This window comes from Drosophila bipectinata, chromosome 2L (assembly GCF_030179905.1).
Source record: "Drosophila bipectinata strain 14024-0381.07 chromosome 2L, DbipHiC1v2, whole genome shotgun sequence".
NCBI classification, from domain to species: domain Eukaryota; kingdom Metazoa; phylum Arthropoda; class Insecta; order Diptera; family Drosophilidae; genus Drosophila; species Drosophila bipectinata.
The window spans coordinates 3,693,174-3,710,979 of record NC_091736.1 but is presented as its reverse complement, the minus strand read 5'-3'; the positions used below and the strand labels follow the sequence as shown (position 1 = coordinate 3,710,979).

Below are 17,806 nucleotides of genomic sequence, written 5' to 3'. Positions count from 1 at the left end.
AAATGAGACTTTTAATTAGCCCCATGGCAGCGGTTTCTTATCTTTACGAGCAATGTAAGTGAACTTTATCGTTACTTTTACCTTTTTCAAATAAAATATTTGACAAATATTCAGCTTTTAAAAAAATTTTATTTTATTTGCTTATTAAGTATCTGGTTTTGGTATTCTGAAACTAGCTTTACCTTCAAGGCCTAAAGCTAGTTATTATTTAAGAAAATGTTTAAGGTTGAGAACAAGTTGGCTTTGTTGATGTAGTAAACTTTGAAAATTATTTTACTCAGATTACTTTTGTATTAAACAGAAACCAAGTGGTAAAAATTTCAAAAAAAAAAAATTATTAAAAATTTGTATAAAAAATTTTCTAAAACCCTAAAAAAAAATATTTTATAATGTTACTACGAGCATTTTTCAAAAATCCGCAAGTCAAGAAATGGCTGGCGTCATGGACTTCATCCACTGAAATCGAGGTAAGTATATATGGCCTATTTATATAAACATTAGAGTCCAAGTGGATACTTCAGGAAAAAGACAATCCCAGGGTGATGTTTAGGATCAACGTTAAACGCCGTTCTGTTCCGCCATTCTGGACACATTGGACCCGGAACTGGCAGACTCCTCTTCTGAAGAATTTCAATATTGCGAAAAGGACAAACCTTTTGAAGAGCGATGGCTTTAGAGAAGAAGCCCAGGATTCCAGCAACTTCAAGACTTCGAACCCATTCCTGGCACTGATGGCCCATGTACACAAGCTAAGAGGAAGTGTCGTCGTCGGAACCGGAAATACGGCCTTCGAAACCGGTTCATCAGTTACCAGTGAAAGACCGAAGAGGGCTCCTTTGAAATCGGCGGTTAAAATCGACCAGGAAGACATCTCCCCTGAGGAGGTTCGAATTAAGTTCCTGAATGCTTTTGGGCTAGTCTCCTATCCGTCTAAGAACAGTCCTGCGATGTGTCGACGTGCCTCCAAGCCGTGTTGGGGACTTTTGATGACAAAGCCAGTAGTCCTAAACCAAATGTGGGTCAGTTTCACCGTAGACATTTCCTTCTACCTCAAACTCATGCCAAACATTACGGACATCATGCAGATGGCCAAGGGCGTGAATGAGAATGGCGCCAACGGAGTGACTGTCAACATGATCTCATCTGAATCTGATGAAATTGCCCTTCAGTTTCATCTCGGAGCCTCTCTGGTTCAGGTCCGCTTCTCAATGCAAAACCTGAACGATTCTGTAATAAGCGATTATTGTCCGCAACTGAGAGTCCTTCTCTGGGATGGAGAGCTCTGGGACGATCAGTCTTCCCCACGGCCCGTCCATCAGCGGGACAAGCTCATCGTGTCCGGGGACCCTCCGTATTTTGGAGGCAAGTCGTGGAAGCTTGCGATGCAAGAGTATATTTCTGTGGAGTGCGAACCCCAGGTTGCCGAGGCCCAATCGTTCGTCAAGGAACTGGAACACCATACCGGCAGCAGTAACTGCATTCCGATTATCCTTGCATCCCTACATCCCTGCCCGATCATTAACTGACCTGGTGCCCGATGAGACTCCCCACGAGATGGACCGTGGGTTATATTAGATTAGGGTGTTTTCTTTAATTTCCACAAGCGATTTCGCCGGTTATAGGCTAGCTATGTTAAGTAAATTGTGTGTCCTTTAGTAACTACATGAACTTTTTGTAAAAATTTTGGAAAAAACTAAATTCTAAAAATTCTAAGCGTATCCAGTCCAAAAGCTATTATATGTAGATCCCAAAGGAAATAAAATGAGTATTGATTTCGTTACAGCTTTCATGTTTATTCATTAAATTTTTCAGTTTAGTAGGTTGTTTTCTTCTAATTTATAAACTTAAATTATTAAAAAATACGTGGTTTGCCAATTAGAAACAAAATCATCGCTCTAGACGGTTAACAAATTTAGAGTGTAGATGATTCAAAGTGTAAATAAAACATCCAGGGGGGTAGAATTTCGATTGCCGAAAGTAGGGATCAGCTTTAAGGCAAACACCTCGCAAAGACTTCTTCCTTTTTGTAAATTAAGTACAATTCGATAGTGGCACTCAACTTTCAAGAAGAAACCTTTTCGATTGGTACGTTTGAAAAATATTTGAAAAGTTGCTTGCGTTTAACTACTTAAATACGTACATAGTATATAGAGATATACATATATCTATATATAGTTAAATTTATAGATGTAAACAATAAAATGGTAAACAAAAACAAAAATCATTAACAAAGACTACAAAAAAATTCAGAGTCTGGAGTAGTACCAGTACCACTGCCTAATAGAGAGTACACACGCGGTATTTACAAAATCATCCATGAATCAAATAATGTGTGTGTGTTTTAACATATTTTATATATATTTTTAATATAGATGTATGTGGGTGTGGTTTTCTTTATGGTGTATGTTGTATATGTATATATATATATATATTTCATCTATAACGATTGTGTCGCTCTGTTGGATGGGCCGACCATTTGAAAAGTTGCTCAAGCTCCGTATCGTATCTCGTTTGTAGTCAACTCTAAACTAAAGCTGTTCTGGGGATCTGTCTCAGTTGGGTGTTGGGTGTTGAGGGGGGATGGGATTAAGTAAGATTACTTAGAGTTCAAGTGTTCCGTATGTACATCCTGTACTTAACTCGTATAATTTGGTTATAGATATACACGTACAGTGAACGCTTTGGGCACTACGACAAATATCACATAATGAGATCAATTGGATTTATTTTGGGTACTTTTGTTTTTCGTTTCGTTCATATTCATATCCGTTTTGTTGCTTTTGCGTTTGAGTTGTGTGATTTAAGAATGATTACGATTATTAATTGCATAATGTCATAGAACTTATGGTTTTAGAGGCTTGACTGGTGGGCTCATTACATAGTTACACAGTTACATAGTTAGTAGCAATCGCTATGCTGATAATTAAGTACCTAATTTAAGTTTTGTAATTCTTTTGAAAATTGTTCCAATTCATAATACTTTGGCAGAGCTGATCCAGGTTCGCACTTCATTTGAGTTGCTAGCAAGAATGGTAAGTGTGGGGTATTTGGGAATATGAAAAAATAAAAAATTAAAAAATTAAGGCATTGCACTTTGTAATCATAGATATTAAGTAAATAATCTTAGGGCGGGAAGAATTCCCAAATTAAGTTGTAACATTCAAGCTCTTTGTACAGTTTAAAATTAACTTAAGTATAACAATGTGTTTGTGGTGGCTGATTTCAGTTTCTTGTTAACGTCTTGGTAAGTACAAATTTTGTAATAGTGTCTTCCACAAGGTATTCCCTCCGGGAGCCTGAGCAACTCTTCAACTCTTCCAGCCCTTATCCAACGAGCGCACTTAGCCAAATAGTTTACATTGTTAGATCGGGTGTGTGTGGGTGTGTACAATTTTATGGTTTTATGTTTTTATATTTTACATTTATAGAACTTTATCCACTTAAGATTTCAGTATTCACTTCAATCAAACTGCTGTCCTTACTGGCAACAGTTTATTTTGAAGCAAATATTGAGCATTATTTTGAATTTCTTATGCCTTATTCATTATTAAAATATATTTATATTTTCTTGTTTCTTGTGTTATAAAACTTAAAAAAATTTAACCAAAAATAAAACAAAGTTAGTCATAACTTGTGTACTTCATAATATTTGTTTTGTTTGCCAGGATTACGGTAGGGCTAACCCTAACATCCATTTACCATTATCATCATTCTCGGCATCGTATTCATAGTTTTCAAGGCGGGTGGGTACAGTACAAAGGAGCGCCATGGGAATGCTGGGTGGGTGGTTGCTTTTTGTCGGTTGAGTTGCGTTTTTCTTTCTATTCATCTCAGTTTTCTTTTTAAACAAGACTCTGGGCGGCCTCCTCCTGCTCCTCTTGCTTCTCCTCCGGCAGACGACAGTCCACCACCTCGCTGTGCATCACGATCTCAATGTCGCCCAGCTCCGCTGCCGCCTCCGCTTTAAGTGCCACGTCTTCCGCACGCGACAGCTTCTGCAGGGTGTGCAGCGTCTCCTCATTGATCGTGTGCTCCGGAGAGATGTTCTCCTTGAGCTGGCGCTTCAGGCTAGACGGCATATGGGCAGCATTGCACTCCGGCGGCGACGGAGACTCTGTGCTGCTGGAGGAGGATGTGGCCGTACTTATCCCCTCCAGCGGAGCCACTGTCCCCGATGAGGTCGCATCTCCACTGTTGTTGAAGGAAATGTTTTGCCGAAAAACTTGCTTGCTGAAGTCTCGCAACTGCCTCGATGCCGTTTCCAGGATGGACGAGCTGCCGGTATCCACGTTCGAAGCGGCGTTTTGGCTAGAGTTGGAGATGTTGCTGCCAGTCAGCGAGGTCCAGGATGCTGGAGATATTTTCCGCGCGGTCGATAGAGTGGGGTTTGGTACCGCAGAGCAGCCGTCACCACCAGTGGCTCCTCCACTGGTCGCTGTTCCGCCATCTTACAAAGCAGAGAGATAAATATTAGTAAAAATGAAGCAGGAAAGATAGCCGTCAACCCACAACCATACTTTACATAATCTCTGAGGAGATACTAACTTTGTGAGTTGTTTGTGACCGCACTAGCGGAAACTTGACTGGCCCTGGATTCCGGAGAGGAGCTGCGCTGGAATATGTTCCCTGTGTTGAAGATCGTGAGCAGCTTGTCCACCGCCGACGGATTGGCTATCCAAGAGGTCTTACGGGCAGGGACTGGCGGATTCGGGATGGGCTCAGCTGGTGGCGCTGGTTCCGAAGCTGGCTTTGCTTCGAGCACTGGATCTACCTGCCCTGCCACCCCGGCAGCCCCTTCCTTCGTCCACGGAATGTCATTTTCTCCAAACACTGCCAGGGGACAAGTGAGCAAAGGAGGTGGATGTGCTTCTGCGCCAGAAATGATGGAATCAGTGGAGGTAATGCTGCTGGTTCCGTTGCTGCTCCCACTGCTATTGCTGCTGCCCGGCGACGTTGAGCTGGAACTACTCAAGGTGGGTGAGTTGTTCAACAGTTTCTGCCCCGCCGCCTCATCGGCCTTTGTACTATTGTCGAGGGTATCTCCATGTGGATCGCTGGGCTCCAGAATCACCACACTGGACGCCGGCACGGCTGCTGCCGCCGCTTCCACAGCCTCGGTTAGCTGAACAGCCTTCCGGGCGGATTTCAGCATGGGAGTGGGTGGCAAATCGAGGGGCGGCGTGTGGGGAGTGATGGGAGGCAACTGCCGGTTGGCCATCGGCACCTGGGGATCCTCGTAGATGCGGGACACATGAAAGCGCGATCGAGGCGAAACCGACAGTCGTTTGATCGTCTGCGCGGATGAGGTGACCGAAGCCATGGCCGGCAGCGAACTGGAAGTGGGTAGGGCTCCCACGGTGTTCAGGCTGCTCTGGCTGCCTCCAGGCGATCCGGCGATGGTGGGTATGGACATGCAGCTACTGGCCGACCGTGGCGTGTGCGGCGCATGTGGGAGTGGAGGTTGAGCAAGGGGGGACATCAATGGACTGGCCACCTCGGGTACCCGCGACACGTGGAAGCGATTGCGGTTAGGCGAGGACGAGGGCGACACCGTGGGCGGACTTGGTCCCGGGGAGCGGAGCCGGGAGCCACCCTTCCGCTTCACTTCCAGCAGGGCAGCCGGTGTGGGCGTGGCGGTTGCTGCAGCGGACGCGGTCGCATTCGCCGCTGGCTTGGCTATAACAGTGCCTGTGACCGCATCCACGAATGGACGACTGTGGCAGGTCAGCGATATCTTCCGCGAGCCCAAGTAGTAACCGCCGCGACACCGGGAACCAGGGAAGCTCCCGCCGGCACTGCTGCCCCCGCCGCCCACGTTCGCAGATCTATCCGCCAACTCCTGGGCCTGCCGCTTCTCGTTTCGGGAGCACAGGGAACGCACGGTGCCCAGCACCCTTGTGTAATCCAAATGGGCATCGCTACCGATCTGAAATGGAGAAAAGTAAAGATTATCATTAGTGTTTGGCACTCGACGGTGGCGGTGTGGGGTAGCTCTTCAATAGCTTGACAACAAAAGCGAGTTGTTCACTCAAGTATCCACCAAGATGGTTGTGGCAGTGAGTGTGAAACTGCTATTGTTCATCGAGGGGAGCACACCCAGCACTAGATTCCCAAGACAAGTAAGCTTCTAGTGCGCTAGGTTAGCTCGTGTTTAGGCCGCGGTAAGGACGAATAAAAGGCGAGCGGAGTGCGTGTGGCGTTTGCGATTAGCGATTAGGCTATTTAGGCTATTAGCGATGTTATCAGTTGCAAGCCAAGCGTTGACAGTGGACAGTGGACAGTACAGAGAGTACAGCAGCAGAAGGGGAAGAGCTAATTGAGTGAGGGGTTTACTTACGCTATCCTGGGGCAATGGCGATGGCGGTATAACATTTACTATCGGCACTATGGGCAACTTTAACGGAGATGAGAGAGGCAACAACCACACAAATGACCACAAATGAAAACGTTTCAATTAAAAAAATCAAATATCAACGCCATCATGCTCCCAACATAAAGCCATCCAAAATCGTAATCGCATTAAGTCATGGCAACGATGAGGCATTAGCTTCGGCAAGCCGTAGCTTCAGAAGTCCTTGATAAAATGTGAAATACCTCAAAAGAAATCTTGTGGATGAAAAACAGATCTTATCAAGGACTTGTTTATGTTCTTTGTTCCACTTGCGATAAACAAGTTATAGTAACTTTTTTGTTACACAATTTATAAACATTAACAACTATAACTATAAACTCTTAAACTATAAACTCTTACTAACTTTTATAATACTGAACATTAACTGAACTTCTACAGTGGCATCGAGATGCAACAACATGTTGATGAGGACTTATGGTCTCCTGGGCAATGAGCAATGGCAATGACAATGACAGACTCTTCCCTGACAGACGACCATAACTTACCGTCAGTCGCTTGGGCTCGTCGTTGATGTCGATCTGGGTGAGCGTCTTGTTGGACTTGAGGACCTCGGCGATTATGTTCAGACTTTCCACCTCTAGTTTATTGTCTCGAATGTCGATGCGCTGGAGCTTGCTGTTGCCGCCGAATGTCAGGATGGAGGCCAGCGTCTCGATGCCCTTGGCGCTTAGGTGGGCGCTCTGCAGACCCAGAGTGGTCAGCGTTGTGTTTTTCGTGAGACTGTCCTTGATGGTGGCCACAAAATCGTTGGACAGACAGTTCTTGCCAATGTTGAGCAACTCCAGCGATATGGTCTTTTGCAGCAGCTCGGACACAGCATTGGCGCAGTCCTTGGTCAGGTTGTTGTTCCAAACGGTGAGGGCCTTCAGTCCACTGGGCGATCGTATGGCCTCCAGCGTGCAGTCCGCCTGCTGGCGCCGCGACAAGGTGTCGTTCTTGGTCAGCTTCTCGGCGAACTTGGGATCGTTGGCGGCGGCGGCGGGGGCTGCCGTGGAGCTATCCTGCGATGTCTCACTGCACAGGCTGTCGGAGCTCTGGGATCGGTTACGCGTCGACTGGTTGAGGTAGGCGCAACTCGACTCCGTGCGTCTCAGCCCGATACTCGCCCCACCCGGCGACGTTGAAGGCGGAGGTGGCGTCGGCGCTGGGCTGGGACAGGAAAAGGGCCCGGGACTCAGATCTTTGTCCACCAACAGCGACTCTTCGGAAATGGTGACTTTAGGCGGCGAAAACACCTCCGGTTCATCCGCCTTTGTCGGCGTAGTGCCGAGGATCAGGCATTCGGTGGACTCGCTGGCAATGGTCCCCGTCTCAATGCCACCCAAGTCGAGCCGCGTGCTCTCCAATGAAACCGACAGCCGACTGAACTCATCCGGCAGATTGCGACTAATGTCGCCCTCTGAGGCGCTTTCGAATGCCGAGTCCGTGCTGTGCGTGTCCTCGAAGTCGTCGCCCACCTTGGCGTTCTTGTTCACGTCCAGCGGCCGTGACCCGCTGGCTCCCGCTCCGCTACCGTTGATGCAGTCACTCTCCTCCGCCGTCACTTCGAAAATGGCCGCTGGTGGAGAGCCCCGGTTGGATGCAATTTCTACGGTTGGTGGCGCATCCACTACAGCTAGGGTGGATACAGCTCCGGCTTCGGCTCCCGTCGGCGATGGTACGTTGTTATTGTTGTAGGTGTTGTTGTGGGCTTGGTTGTTATTGTTGTTGTTGTTAATGATGTTGTTCTGTACACAGGATTCATTGGGTTCAACGGTTTTAGCCTCTGTTGAAGGAGTAATATCTGGAAAATTGCATCAAGAGGCATATACTCCAATTCCAATGACCAAGAAGGGAAAGGGTAGATACTTACCACATAAGTTGCGTTCATTTTGGGAACTGTGCTGTTGTTGTTGCGCTGGAGACAGCGGCTCCTCGGACACGGGCACAGTAGACGTTAGTGTCTCTGCACTCGGCGCTGTATCAACCTCCGACTGAGTGGTAGAACCCTCCGCCGGACTGGTTTCCTTTACTGATTCTGTTGGCGGCTGTTTGGTTGCCGTTATATCGAAGATCTCGTTGCTGATCTCACTGATATCTTCGGAGCAACAGGCAGCCAAGGTATCGGTGGATATGTTCGAGGGCGCCTCCTCGCTGCTACTGTCACTATTCATCGAGAGCAGTTTGTCCAGCATGGACTGTCCGCTGCCGCCATTGGTACCGGAGTTCTTCACGATGCGCACGGTGTCCTCCGTATTGTCGTCGTCATTATCGTTATCCAAGTCCACTAGCACAGGCACGACCGACTCATCCGCGGCTTCCTCCTCTGGCAAGGCCTCGGGGCACGATGGAACAGTTGTCCGCAGGGACGATTCCTTATCGACATCATCTTTCTCGGGACTGGAGCTAGAGTGGACCGATTCCGGTATTACTGTGGGGGGTTCGGTCTCAACGGGCGATGTGGATTCGTCCACCTCGATGGCTCGAGTGCGCTTCAGGGCACCCATCCGGCGTTCCAACTCGGTGGACTGCAGGACGAGTGCCTGCACCAGGTACATGACTCCCTCGTTGCGTATGTTGTTGTTGCTGATGTCTATGAGTTCCATGCTGTGGTTGAAGCGCAGCATGTCGGCTATGTGCTGCGCATCCACACAGTCCAGATCATTGTATCCCATCCATAGCTCCTTGAGCATTTTGTTGTGGTTCAGACCACGGCCTGAAACAGATAGTCCGATACTGCAGGGTTAGTGACACAAAACATGTGGATCCAACTTACAAAGATTGATGAGCGGCTGGCCACTCAGACCGCAGTGTTCCAGCTTGAGGGTGTGCAGGTTGGAGGTTCCCAGGGCATGACCCAGACTGACAGCACCTAGTTTTGTGATCTGGTTGCACTCGGCATTCAAGGAATGCAACTCCTGGCTGCGGCCCACCATATAGGCGCACAGCTCCCAGCAGCGCTTCGTCATCTGCTCCTTGTTGTAGGATATGTCCAGCTCGTTGGCGGCCTCATAGTACTCGATCATCTGGAAGAGTGCCGTCAGACAGTTCTCGTCCAGCGTGCAGTCGGACAAATCGATGCACTTATATTGTACCTGTAAGGATCCACTTTTAGTAAGCCTTGGATAGGATATGGGACCATGTGTCCTACTCACCCTCTTGAATATCTCCTCGAGGGCTTCGCAATCATTGGCCGCCAGTTGGATTTCTTTCAGCGAGAGTAGAGGTTGCCTCGCCTGGTGCAGGTCCAGGTTCCTTAGTTGGTCCATTACGTTCTTGATGGGCTGGGTGTTGTGTTTCTGACACGACTGCACATACTGGTCCACCACATCGGCATTGTTCTTCACGAGGTAGACTGTAAAATAAGTTCAAGCTTTATTAAAAATATGACTAATTTCCGCATTAGACTCATCTCTAATTATATGGTCGTCGTCGAGTCAATAAACTCGAGTCCCAATCAAGCAACAAATGTTTGGCCAAATATATGGTCAAATATGAGAAATAACTAGAACTTATGGCGCGTGCGAGTGTTGCCCACTTCACCCGCTTCCATTAAGAACCCCCAGACCTATTATCATCATCAACAATTGCCGGCCTCGACACAAGTCCAAACAAAAAAGTAAATGAAATTGCGGCGGCAATTTCCAAACGATTTGTTATTTTTTTTTTGATGACATGAAGTCGTGAACTTGTAATTTGCAACTCATCTTGGAACGTCTGGCTATCATATGTATATGAGGGAACTAAGTTTAGAAACCACAAAGTCTCTAATTTGAGAAATATTTCGGGAACCTTAGGATACACTGCCAAATGCCAAGAGCACCTCTTTCTATATAAATAGTTCTTGCACCTCTTATGAACGTAAGAACGTAAACAAATGAATCTATCATTGCATTATCTAGTCACATCGGTGTTAAAGGCAATTAAACGATTCGTTTTAGATCTGCCACAAGGATGCTAACAAAGAAGATGCCGCCGCAAACCAAAAACCAAAGAGAATTTTGAATTTTTTGGCTAGATTTCAAAAGTTTTTCCTCATCTATATGATAGTTCGGAGCTCTCCCCTTGAGACTCAACATCTGTTAAGTGATTCATTAGCGTTGAGTAGAATAATTCAAAAATCTGAATTATGGCGAATATCACACGAACCGGGCAGACAATGTGACGACCGTGCTTGACGTTTCTCTTTGAGGAAAGTTGGCAACATATTTAAGCAATTAATTGCCATTTAATATTTAAGTTTTGATGGATGGGAGGCAGCTCTCAAGCAGGAAGTCTCTAAAAAGCCAGTAAACAAGCTCTTCTAATCTAAATAAACAAAAGTCTGAATAGCAAAAAAATAACAGAAAAACATCAACAACTATTTTGGGAGTATTTTGGGAGCTGATAAATGCCGTGTAATCTTTTTGGAACCATACCAGATAACTATTTACCATATTTTCTCATCTATTTTTGATGATTTCATTTGGGGCGAGACAGAAACTAAATAAACAAGAGCCCACCTGAGAATTTTATAGAAAAATTTCCCAAAATTATATCTCCTATATCATGTTGACTTGTTTTTATTTTGGGATTCAACCTGAAGAGCTGCCAATTAAGGCACAAATTATAATTATAATCCGTGTTTATTTTCAATAGTAGAGCCAACTATGATCGATATTCGAAAATAGAAGTGCGCGAATTCTGACGATTAGACGGCGTTTGTCAGTCTATCGATTGAGTAGATAAAAATGACTAAGTTCGCGGCATAAACATTGTAGAATCGCGTGATGCCGCCGCCTGCTGTCCAGGCCACGACGACTATGCCTATTAAATGGCTTTTTAATTTTTTATTATTCTATTGATTTTTGTGCCTTTTGGGTCGCTTCTGCTTCCAAGACAGCTCAGAACGAAAGCCAGAGAACGAAAATGAAAAAAAAAAAAATGATTCAATTAATTGCTGTTAATTTGGTGCTAAACATTTACAATGTCGGAAACTTGTTCTCGCCATTTGCCATTTGTTTTATGAGTGCATTTATTTTCCACTGGGAGTTGGTATCAGATACAGAGCTATGTTTCTACCATAAACTAGACTAACTTCGCCTTGGAATAGCGAAATAAATCATATGAGAGTGTTATATCTGCAATCCTACGGGACTAGCTCCTGAGATGATATTTTCCTGTCCGTTTACGTCCTAGCCTCTTAGTTTTAAAGGTATTTAGTTAAAACTTTGGACATTTACTCATTGCTACAGTTGGATGTATATAAGTCGGAAAGGATGCGATCGGAGGACTATATACCACAGCTGTCGTATAACTGAAGGATCGGAAGGGTCATAACTTTGGTATTTTTAAAGACAGAAGGTACAGACTTTTTATTGATCTGTTCTATGAAATTTAATAAGGATCGCCCAAGTACATCTTATAGATTCCATATAACTTAAGGATAGAAAGGATCATAACATTGGTGTTTTTAAAGATAGAAGGTACAGACTTTCTATAGATGCCTTTTAAACTCAAATAATATGTTCCACCAAGTTTAATAAGAATCGCCCGACTATTACCTATAGCTACCATGTAACTAAAGGATAGTAATTATCATAACTTTGAAGTTTTTAAAGGTAGCAGGTCCTACCTCTCTATAGATGTCTCTTTAAGTCACCTTATTTTTTCTATAAAATTTTATAAGGATCTCCTGACTATATCTTATAGCTTCCCCACAACTAATATTTTTCCTGTTCTTTCTTTAAATAAAAACCCCAATTCACCTTATAAAGTAACTAAAATGGTTATGTTCTCAAACAACGTCAATTCCACTTTAGAAAGGTGTCGTGTTCTTATCTGATTGTGGGTATCAACCTGCTGCTGCCATTGACTTGAATTAACGAATCGACTGTCATGACAGTGGGCCGTTTGTCAAAAATTTCTAGCTATGCTGGTAGCTGGTAGAAACTTAATTTTTCGGCAATGGTAAGTGTCTGGAGTTCTCTAGCCAGGTATGTATGTAGATAAATAAACCAATAAACTAACCTGACTAAGGAACTGTAATTAAGTATTGGAGGCGAGACCAAGTGACATTTCAGCTAAATGCAAACATTTGCTTTATTTACGAAAACGCTTACTCATATTTACTCGGTTTTTATCCGTCGTAATTAGTTTTTTTGTTCAGCTTACTGTTGCTTTTGTTGTGCTTTGTTATAGAATTGCATAAATTAATTACATACCTCGCCAATAAGCACTAATCGAGCTCGTGACATTTTGCGAAGCATGTGTTGTTGTTCTAGTTGTTATCTCTCTGATTAAGATTGGATTAAAAGCCGAATATCAGCTAAGAAAGCATTACATGTACTAACTATGTACAATGTACATCATGTATGTAAGATATACTTTTATTTACACAAATGTATGTATAATAGCCCGTCAGTCTGTCTGTCAAAAATGTCTTCTTTTGCGGGACTTTTGTGCTTTTGTCTGACATCGATGACATCACACACCTACACAGAGAGAGAGGAAAGCAAAGCAAAAGCAGAAATCGGCCAGCAAATACAAACACAAAGACACAAACAAAGGCAAGGAAGGAATCGAAGTAAACAAATAATTGTACAAGACAAATAAAAATACATATATATATATGTCATTTACATATGTATGTATGTTCTTGAGAGTTTGTGAGCTAAATAATAATGGTGACAAAAAAAAAACAATCGTTTGATCAAATTCACAAACCAATCGAGACGAATGTCGAGCACAAAGCAAACCCCACGATTGGCGTCCAAGGCAAAGCTAAAGCGAAGCTGGGCAAAAGCAATGCCGGCTAAAATAAGGTATATAAGGTAATTAAATAAAATAATAATAAAACATGTGAAGAGCCAGTGGGGGAGAGTAAGTTCTCTCCAAAAACGGAAAAAGAAAAAAAAAACGAACCTAACCGTATAACCGTATCTTATCAGCTATTTCCCTGTTATCGCTGACGTGAAAATAACAAATAACAAAATCAAAGGGAACTCAAAAGCAATAATAGACATCATTTTGAGGGGAATATGGAATTAAAAAAAAAATACAATAGCCAGACCAGGTAAACAACTGCATAATAAGGTAATTAAACGAAATGGCCTATAAATGGGCTATAAGTTTATAAAAAATACATCTTATTTTTGCCGATAATTTGTATCTCAAGTAAGAATTGTATCTGAATTACTATATTTCTATAGTACGCATTTATTGGCTGCACCGCCGCCATCCCAAATAAATATTTTGCGCATTTTAGCGACTTGGCGGCACTCGGAAGAATTCTTCTGTAAATTCTCTTCTATGCACATCTATTGATAGTTGCTCTTGGTTGCATTTCAATTGGCAGACAGGTATCGAGAATCCTTTCACAGATATATGTATATATCTAATCGATTTGTATTCATTTTCAGGAAGTGTTTCAGGCGGAACTTACACTTCCGTGTAGTAGACACACTCGATAAGATCCCAAGCACGGACCAACCTAATGAATACTTCAAATCCGGAAGATACAAAACTAGATCTATACGTATTTCTCTACTTATGGTAGTACCTGCCTAGTGCTTTAATATCTAATACTGATAAAAGAACTTGCACTCACCTTGCTTCCAGGGATTAGCCGGCTCCAGGTAACCTGTCACCAACTCATTCTCCGGAAAGGATACTCGTCGCGGTATGGAGCTAGCCGCCAGCGAGCTATCCGAGGACTTTCGCTGCAGTAGACTCGGTGCCGTTGACAGAATGATGCTCCGCATAGGAAGACCCACACATACATTTGGACCCTGGACACGTCCTGGTCCTATTCCGACACCACCCCCAGCGGCGGCAGCTGCAAAGTCCGGACTGGAAGTGGAGGCCAGGGAATCGGTCCGCCACACCGCCGTCTGTTTGGCATCGTGGTAGCTCTTAATCTTTTGTCGTTGCTGCGTTCGCATCTGGGCATCGAATGCAGGCGGCACCTCTGACGCGGCACCCACGACAGCACCAGCACCAGTAGCAGAAGCAGCAGCCGCCGCCGCATCAGCTGTTTCTGATAATTCCGACCGTTCGGGCACAGCTGACGGTGCTAGATCCGCTGATGCCACGATTCCCGTCACCGTCTGACCCTCGGCGGCTGCGACTGCGACGGCTAGTGGCGACACAGCACCATCTATTGCCTTTGCACTGGCTGGTGTTGTTGCTGTAGCTGCTGGTGTTGTTGTTGTTGCTGTTGTTGACTGTGCATTGTCGTAATTGCTGTGCAACATTGTTGCTAAGCGTTCTTGGTTGCCGCTTTCGTTTCAATGGGTTCGTTCCTCTGCAAGTATCTTCTAATCGCTCCAACTTGGTTTTTTTATTTAATTTTTAGCATTTAATTCACTTTTTTTTGTTTTTTGTTTATTTACACTCTTTTTTTCTTTTTGTTTTGTTATGCTCTTGTGTTTGGTTTCTGATTTTTGTGCTTCTCTCGTTCGTGCGCTTACCGTTTACATTTTCGGGTGTTGTTTTTTTTTGTTTGTTTTTATTTATATTTTATCAATATTATGACCTATTTAAAGACTTTTTAGTTAAAAAAAAAACAAAACTTGTTTAGAAAAAGGATTAAATTCTTCCACAATCTTGACGATACAGTAGTTCTGTTCGATTTGACAAACGCATCGGCCACCGTTTGAGGCCGTAATCAGGGGGTAAAATTTATAAAACACTAAAAATTTTCCGCTCAAAAATTTCCACCGACGAACGCACAGTGGAACCAACAGCACACGCACACAGCCGCAGCAACCCCATAACGAATGATAACATTTTGGGAATTTAATTTTTTAATAATTTCTGGTGATAAATATCTTAAATAGCAAAATTTAATGAGCCATATGCATATAACATTTTTTTATGACTATGAGGACATTGCCTTCAAGCTACTTATGAATGGAATTCCAACCAAATAATAATCAAACTCACACGTATTTTTATTAATTACTCCCTAGAGAAAGTTAGTTTAAGGAAGTTCATCCCACTGTGCAATGTAATGTTTCAAAACAAAAGGAAATTGTAAAGAAGAGAGCGACAAGAGCGAAAGAAGAGCGCAAAAGGGAATGAAATAAAAAACATTACCTAATTGTTAGTGTGTTTTGGTTTGAGGAGCCAAAAAAAAAAAACAAAAAATTAAAAGAATTCAGACTGTTTGCAGTTGCGATTGTTGTTTGTTATCGTTTTAGCCTGCACTTTTCGCATTTTTGTTTACCACACCAGGTTGCCTTTCTCTCACGCGTGTGCTGTTGCTGTGGCTGCGTCGAGAGGGACGGGCTGTGGCGGTGGGCTGGTGGTGGGGAGGCATCAGTTTTGTGAATAGCACGCGCCCTGTTGCATGCAAAACTCAAATTAAAAGGCAAATTGCAATTGGTAATTACAGAAGCAGCCGAAAGGGACAAACAATTGCACGCTCTTGCTAGCTTTTCCTCGAATTTTCGGTTTTTAGAATAAATACACAAATTACGTCACGCCCGACCATCGAAGCCAGAAGCCAGAGGAACCACTGGTCTCTACATACAGAGTTGTTATTGTCGAAGTTGATGCCACAGGAGTTAACATTAATATTATTTTTAACATTTTGATATCTACTATGGGGTTTGCTACTTTTCATTCACACTTTGTATGTCGCAGTTCACACTTGACGCACATGCTGTTTCTTTTTATTTTGTGTTTCCCCCACTTTGCCATTTAATGGCCAAGACTGCTTTGGCGCATTTTATGCACCTTTTTTGTTACACAATTCCGTACAATTTGTTGGATCGAAAGGATTTCCGATTTCCGAGCTAGTCGGCTGTGGAGCTTTATCGAGCACTTAACCGAACCGTGCTCCAATTATCAGCCAGCACTGAATTGTTTAGGCATCCGCGACCTAACAGCAACCGATCAGAAAGACGTTGAAAATGCAAAAGATAGAAACCGAGTTGCGCATTTTCATGCTGGCGAGCCACTGACGTTGCCAGACAGTCGCAAAGTAATGCTTTAATCGACTTAATCAACTTATTGGATTGGAGTTATTACCCGAACCTACTGACTTTGTAAGCACTCTTTAATTATCACTATTTTGGTTCACTTTTATTTCAGAAAATGCCTAGATCTCTACATTTAAGCCAAAAATCGTTACAATGTTACTGGGAGTTTAGTAGCTTTTAAAATTTGTGCTAACTGAGAATTTAATCTATGTTTTTTGTTCTTATACAATACAATATATTCCCGTATATATTTTACGTCAGACTGAGTCTGCCTATCTGGCAACCCACGCACTCTCTCTCAGTGTTGGCAGTTCGAACGCTAATATATAAGATACACATATTAAAAATATGCTAAAAAATAGGTACCCTTAGTTATGATAATAATATAATTATGCCTTAGAAACCCTCTTAATTGCTAGACCAAAACTTTTACAAACTACATAATAAATAAACAAACTTTACATTTATTAAACTAAAAATTCTTTCCTTTTTAGTAATATTATTTGAATTAATATTCATAAAAATATTACCGCTGCTATTTTAATAAAGGTCAGTTATGATAAAGCTTCAATCCAGAAAATTGTATTATTAATGGCCTTCCCGAATATATATGTTAAGAGCTCTTTAAAAAAGTCTAGCCAGAAACTAGCCAAGATGACAGCATTGCACTCTCCCTTAATTTGTATAAAAAAAAAATCACAATACAGAATCAAAACAAAAGGTTTATGTGCATCTATACTTCACTATGCTATCTAATAACTTAATTTTTTTTGTAATTGTTGCCTATTTAAAGTTAATCATTTCAGTAAGAGTCAATAGAATCTTATAAAACGGCTGTGCATTGGCGCTCTCTTTACTGTGTTCTCTCTGAACGCCAAAATATGATGTCAGAGGAAACCTTTTTCATACACCTTGCCAGAAATAATATATTATTTTGCTATGCTTAACACAAAGTTTTGGCACTTGCGGACGATACACAGGATCGCAAAAGCGTTTACATATTTGCGCGTTATGTTTCGATTGGAGACGCACAAAACAACAAAACTTCAACTTTCAAGGTCACTGGGCTGTTCCCCAAGACACCACACACCTTTCGTTTTATTTTACCACGCAGAATTTTATTTGCCAACGGCGGACTAAAGGCGTTATAATTTTGTTATTGAAGCGGCTTAAATTTATTTTACTTGGTGCATTCAAAAAAAATTACGTCCGATGGAGCCGTGAAAGCAGGTGTGATTTTAGTGTTGCCAGAGGGGCCGAACCGTATTTCGTACAAAACCCTTTCGTGAGGCACCAAAAACCTACTAAAAAATGCTACTTTCTCTTGTATTTCAAAAACCAGTAAAATTTAAATCTACTACCAAAAAATATATAAATTTGTTGTTAAAAACCTAAGGTTGTTGTTTTTTCTTTTATCAACGACCTTAATTTAAAATGATAACAAAAACAT

At 42.9% G+C, this 17,806-nt stretch overlaps 2 protein-coding genes across 3 annotated transcripts; one reads left to right on the top strand and one right to left on the bottom strand.

Annotated features, from left to right (window-relative positions):
* Nucleotides 1-280: 280 nt before the first annotated feature.
* On the top strand, nucleotides 281-1,780 carry LOC138925782 (uncharacterized). The gene is made up of 2 exons (XM_070277195.1): nucleotides 281-467; nucleotides 522-1,780. The coding sequence occupies exons 1-2, from the start codon at nucleotides 390-392 to the stop codon at nucleotides 1,524-1,526; spliced, it is 1,083 nt and encodes a 360-aa protein (XP_070133296.1). The 5' UTR covers nucleotides 281-389; the 3' UTR covers nucleotides 1,527-1,780.
* Nucleotides 1,773-17,609, bottom strand: LOC108124464 (uncharacterized). Of its 2 annotated transcripts, XM_070277193.1 has the most exons (9): nucleotides 17,447-17,609; nucleotides 13,980-14,917; nucleotides 9,547-9,746; nucleotides 9,168-9,486; nucleotides 8,265-9,107; nucleotides 6,898-8,195; nucleotides 6,338-6,394; nucleotides 4,546-5,926; nucleotides 1,773-4,447 (listed from the first exon to the last, which is right to left on the bottom strand). In XM_070277193.1, the coding sequence occupies exons 2-9, from the start codon at nucleotides 14,623-14,625 to the stop codon at nucleotides 3,843-3,845; spliced, it is 5,349 nt and encodes a 1,782-aa protein (XP_070133294.1). In that variant the 5' UTR covers nucleotides 14,626-14,917; nucleotides 17,447-17,609; the 3' UTR covers nucleotides 1,773-3,842. The 2 variants fall into 2 exon arrangements, with proteins under 2 accessions (XP_070133294.1, XP_070133295.1); XM_070277194.1 differs by lacking the exon at nucleotides 6,338-6,394 and having other exon boundaries at nucleotides 17,447-17,608.
* Nucleotides 17,610-17,806: the final 197 nt, after the last annotated feature.

Coding starts and splice junctions, on each gene's coding strand:
- LOC108124464 (XM_070277193.1), bottom strand. CDS start 14,625: ATGTTGCACAGCAATTACGACAATGCACAGTCAACAACAGCAACAACA. Junction 8,196..8,264: donor AAATGAACGCAACTTATGTG/GTAAGTATCTAC, acceptor GCAATTTTCCAG/ATATTACTCCTTCAACAGAG. Junction 5,927..6,337: donor CGCCATTGCCCCAGGATAGC/GTAAGTAAACCC, acceptor TCTCCATTTCAG/ATCGGTAGCGATGCCCATTT.
- LOC138925782 (XM_070277195.1), top strand. CDS start 390: ATGTTACTACGAGCATTTTTCAAAAATCCGCAAGTCAAGAAATGGCTG. Junction 468..521: donor CTTCATCCACTGAAATCGAG/GTAAGTATATAT, acceptor TGGATACTTCAG/GAAAAAGACAATCCCAGGGT.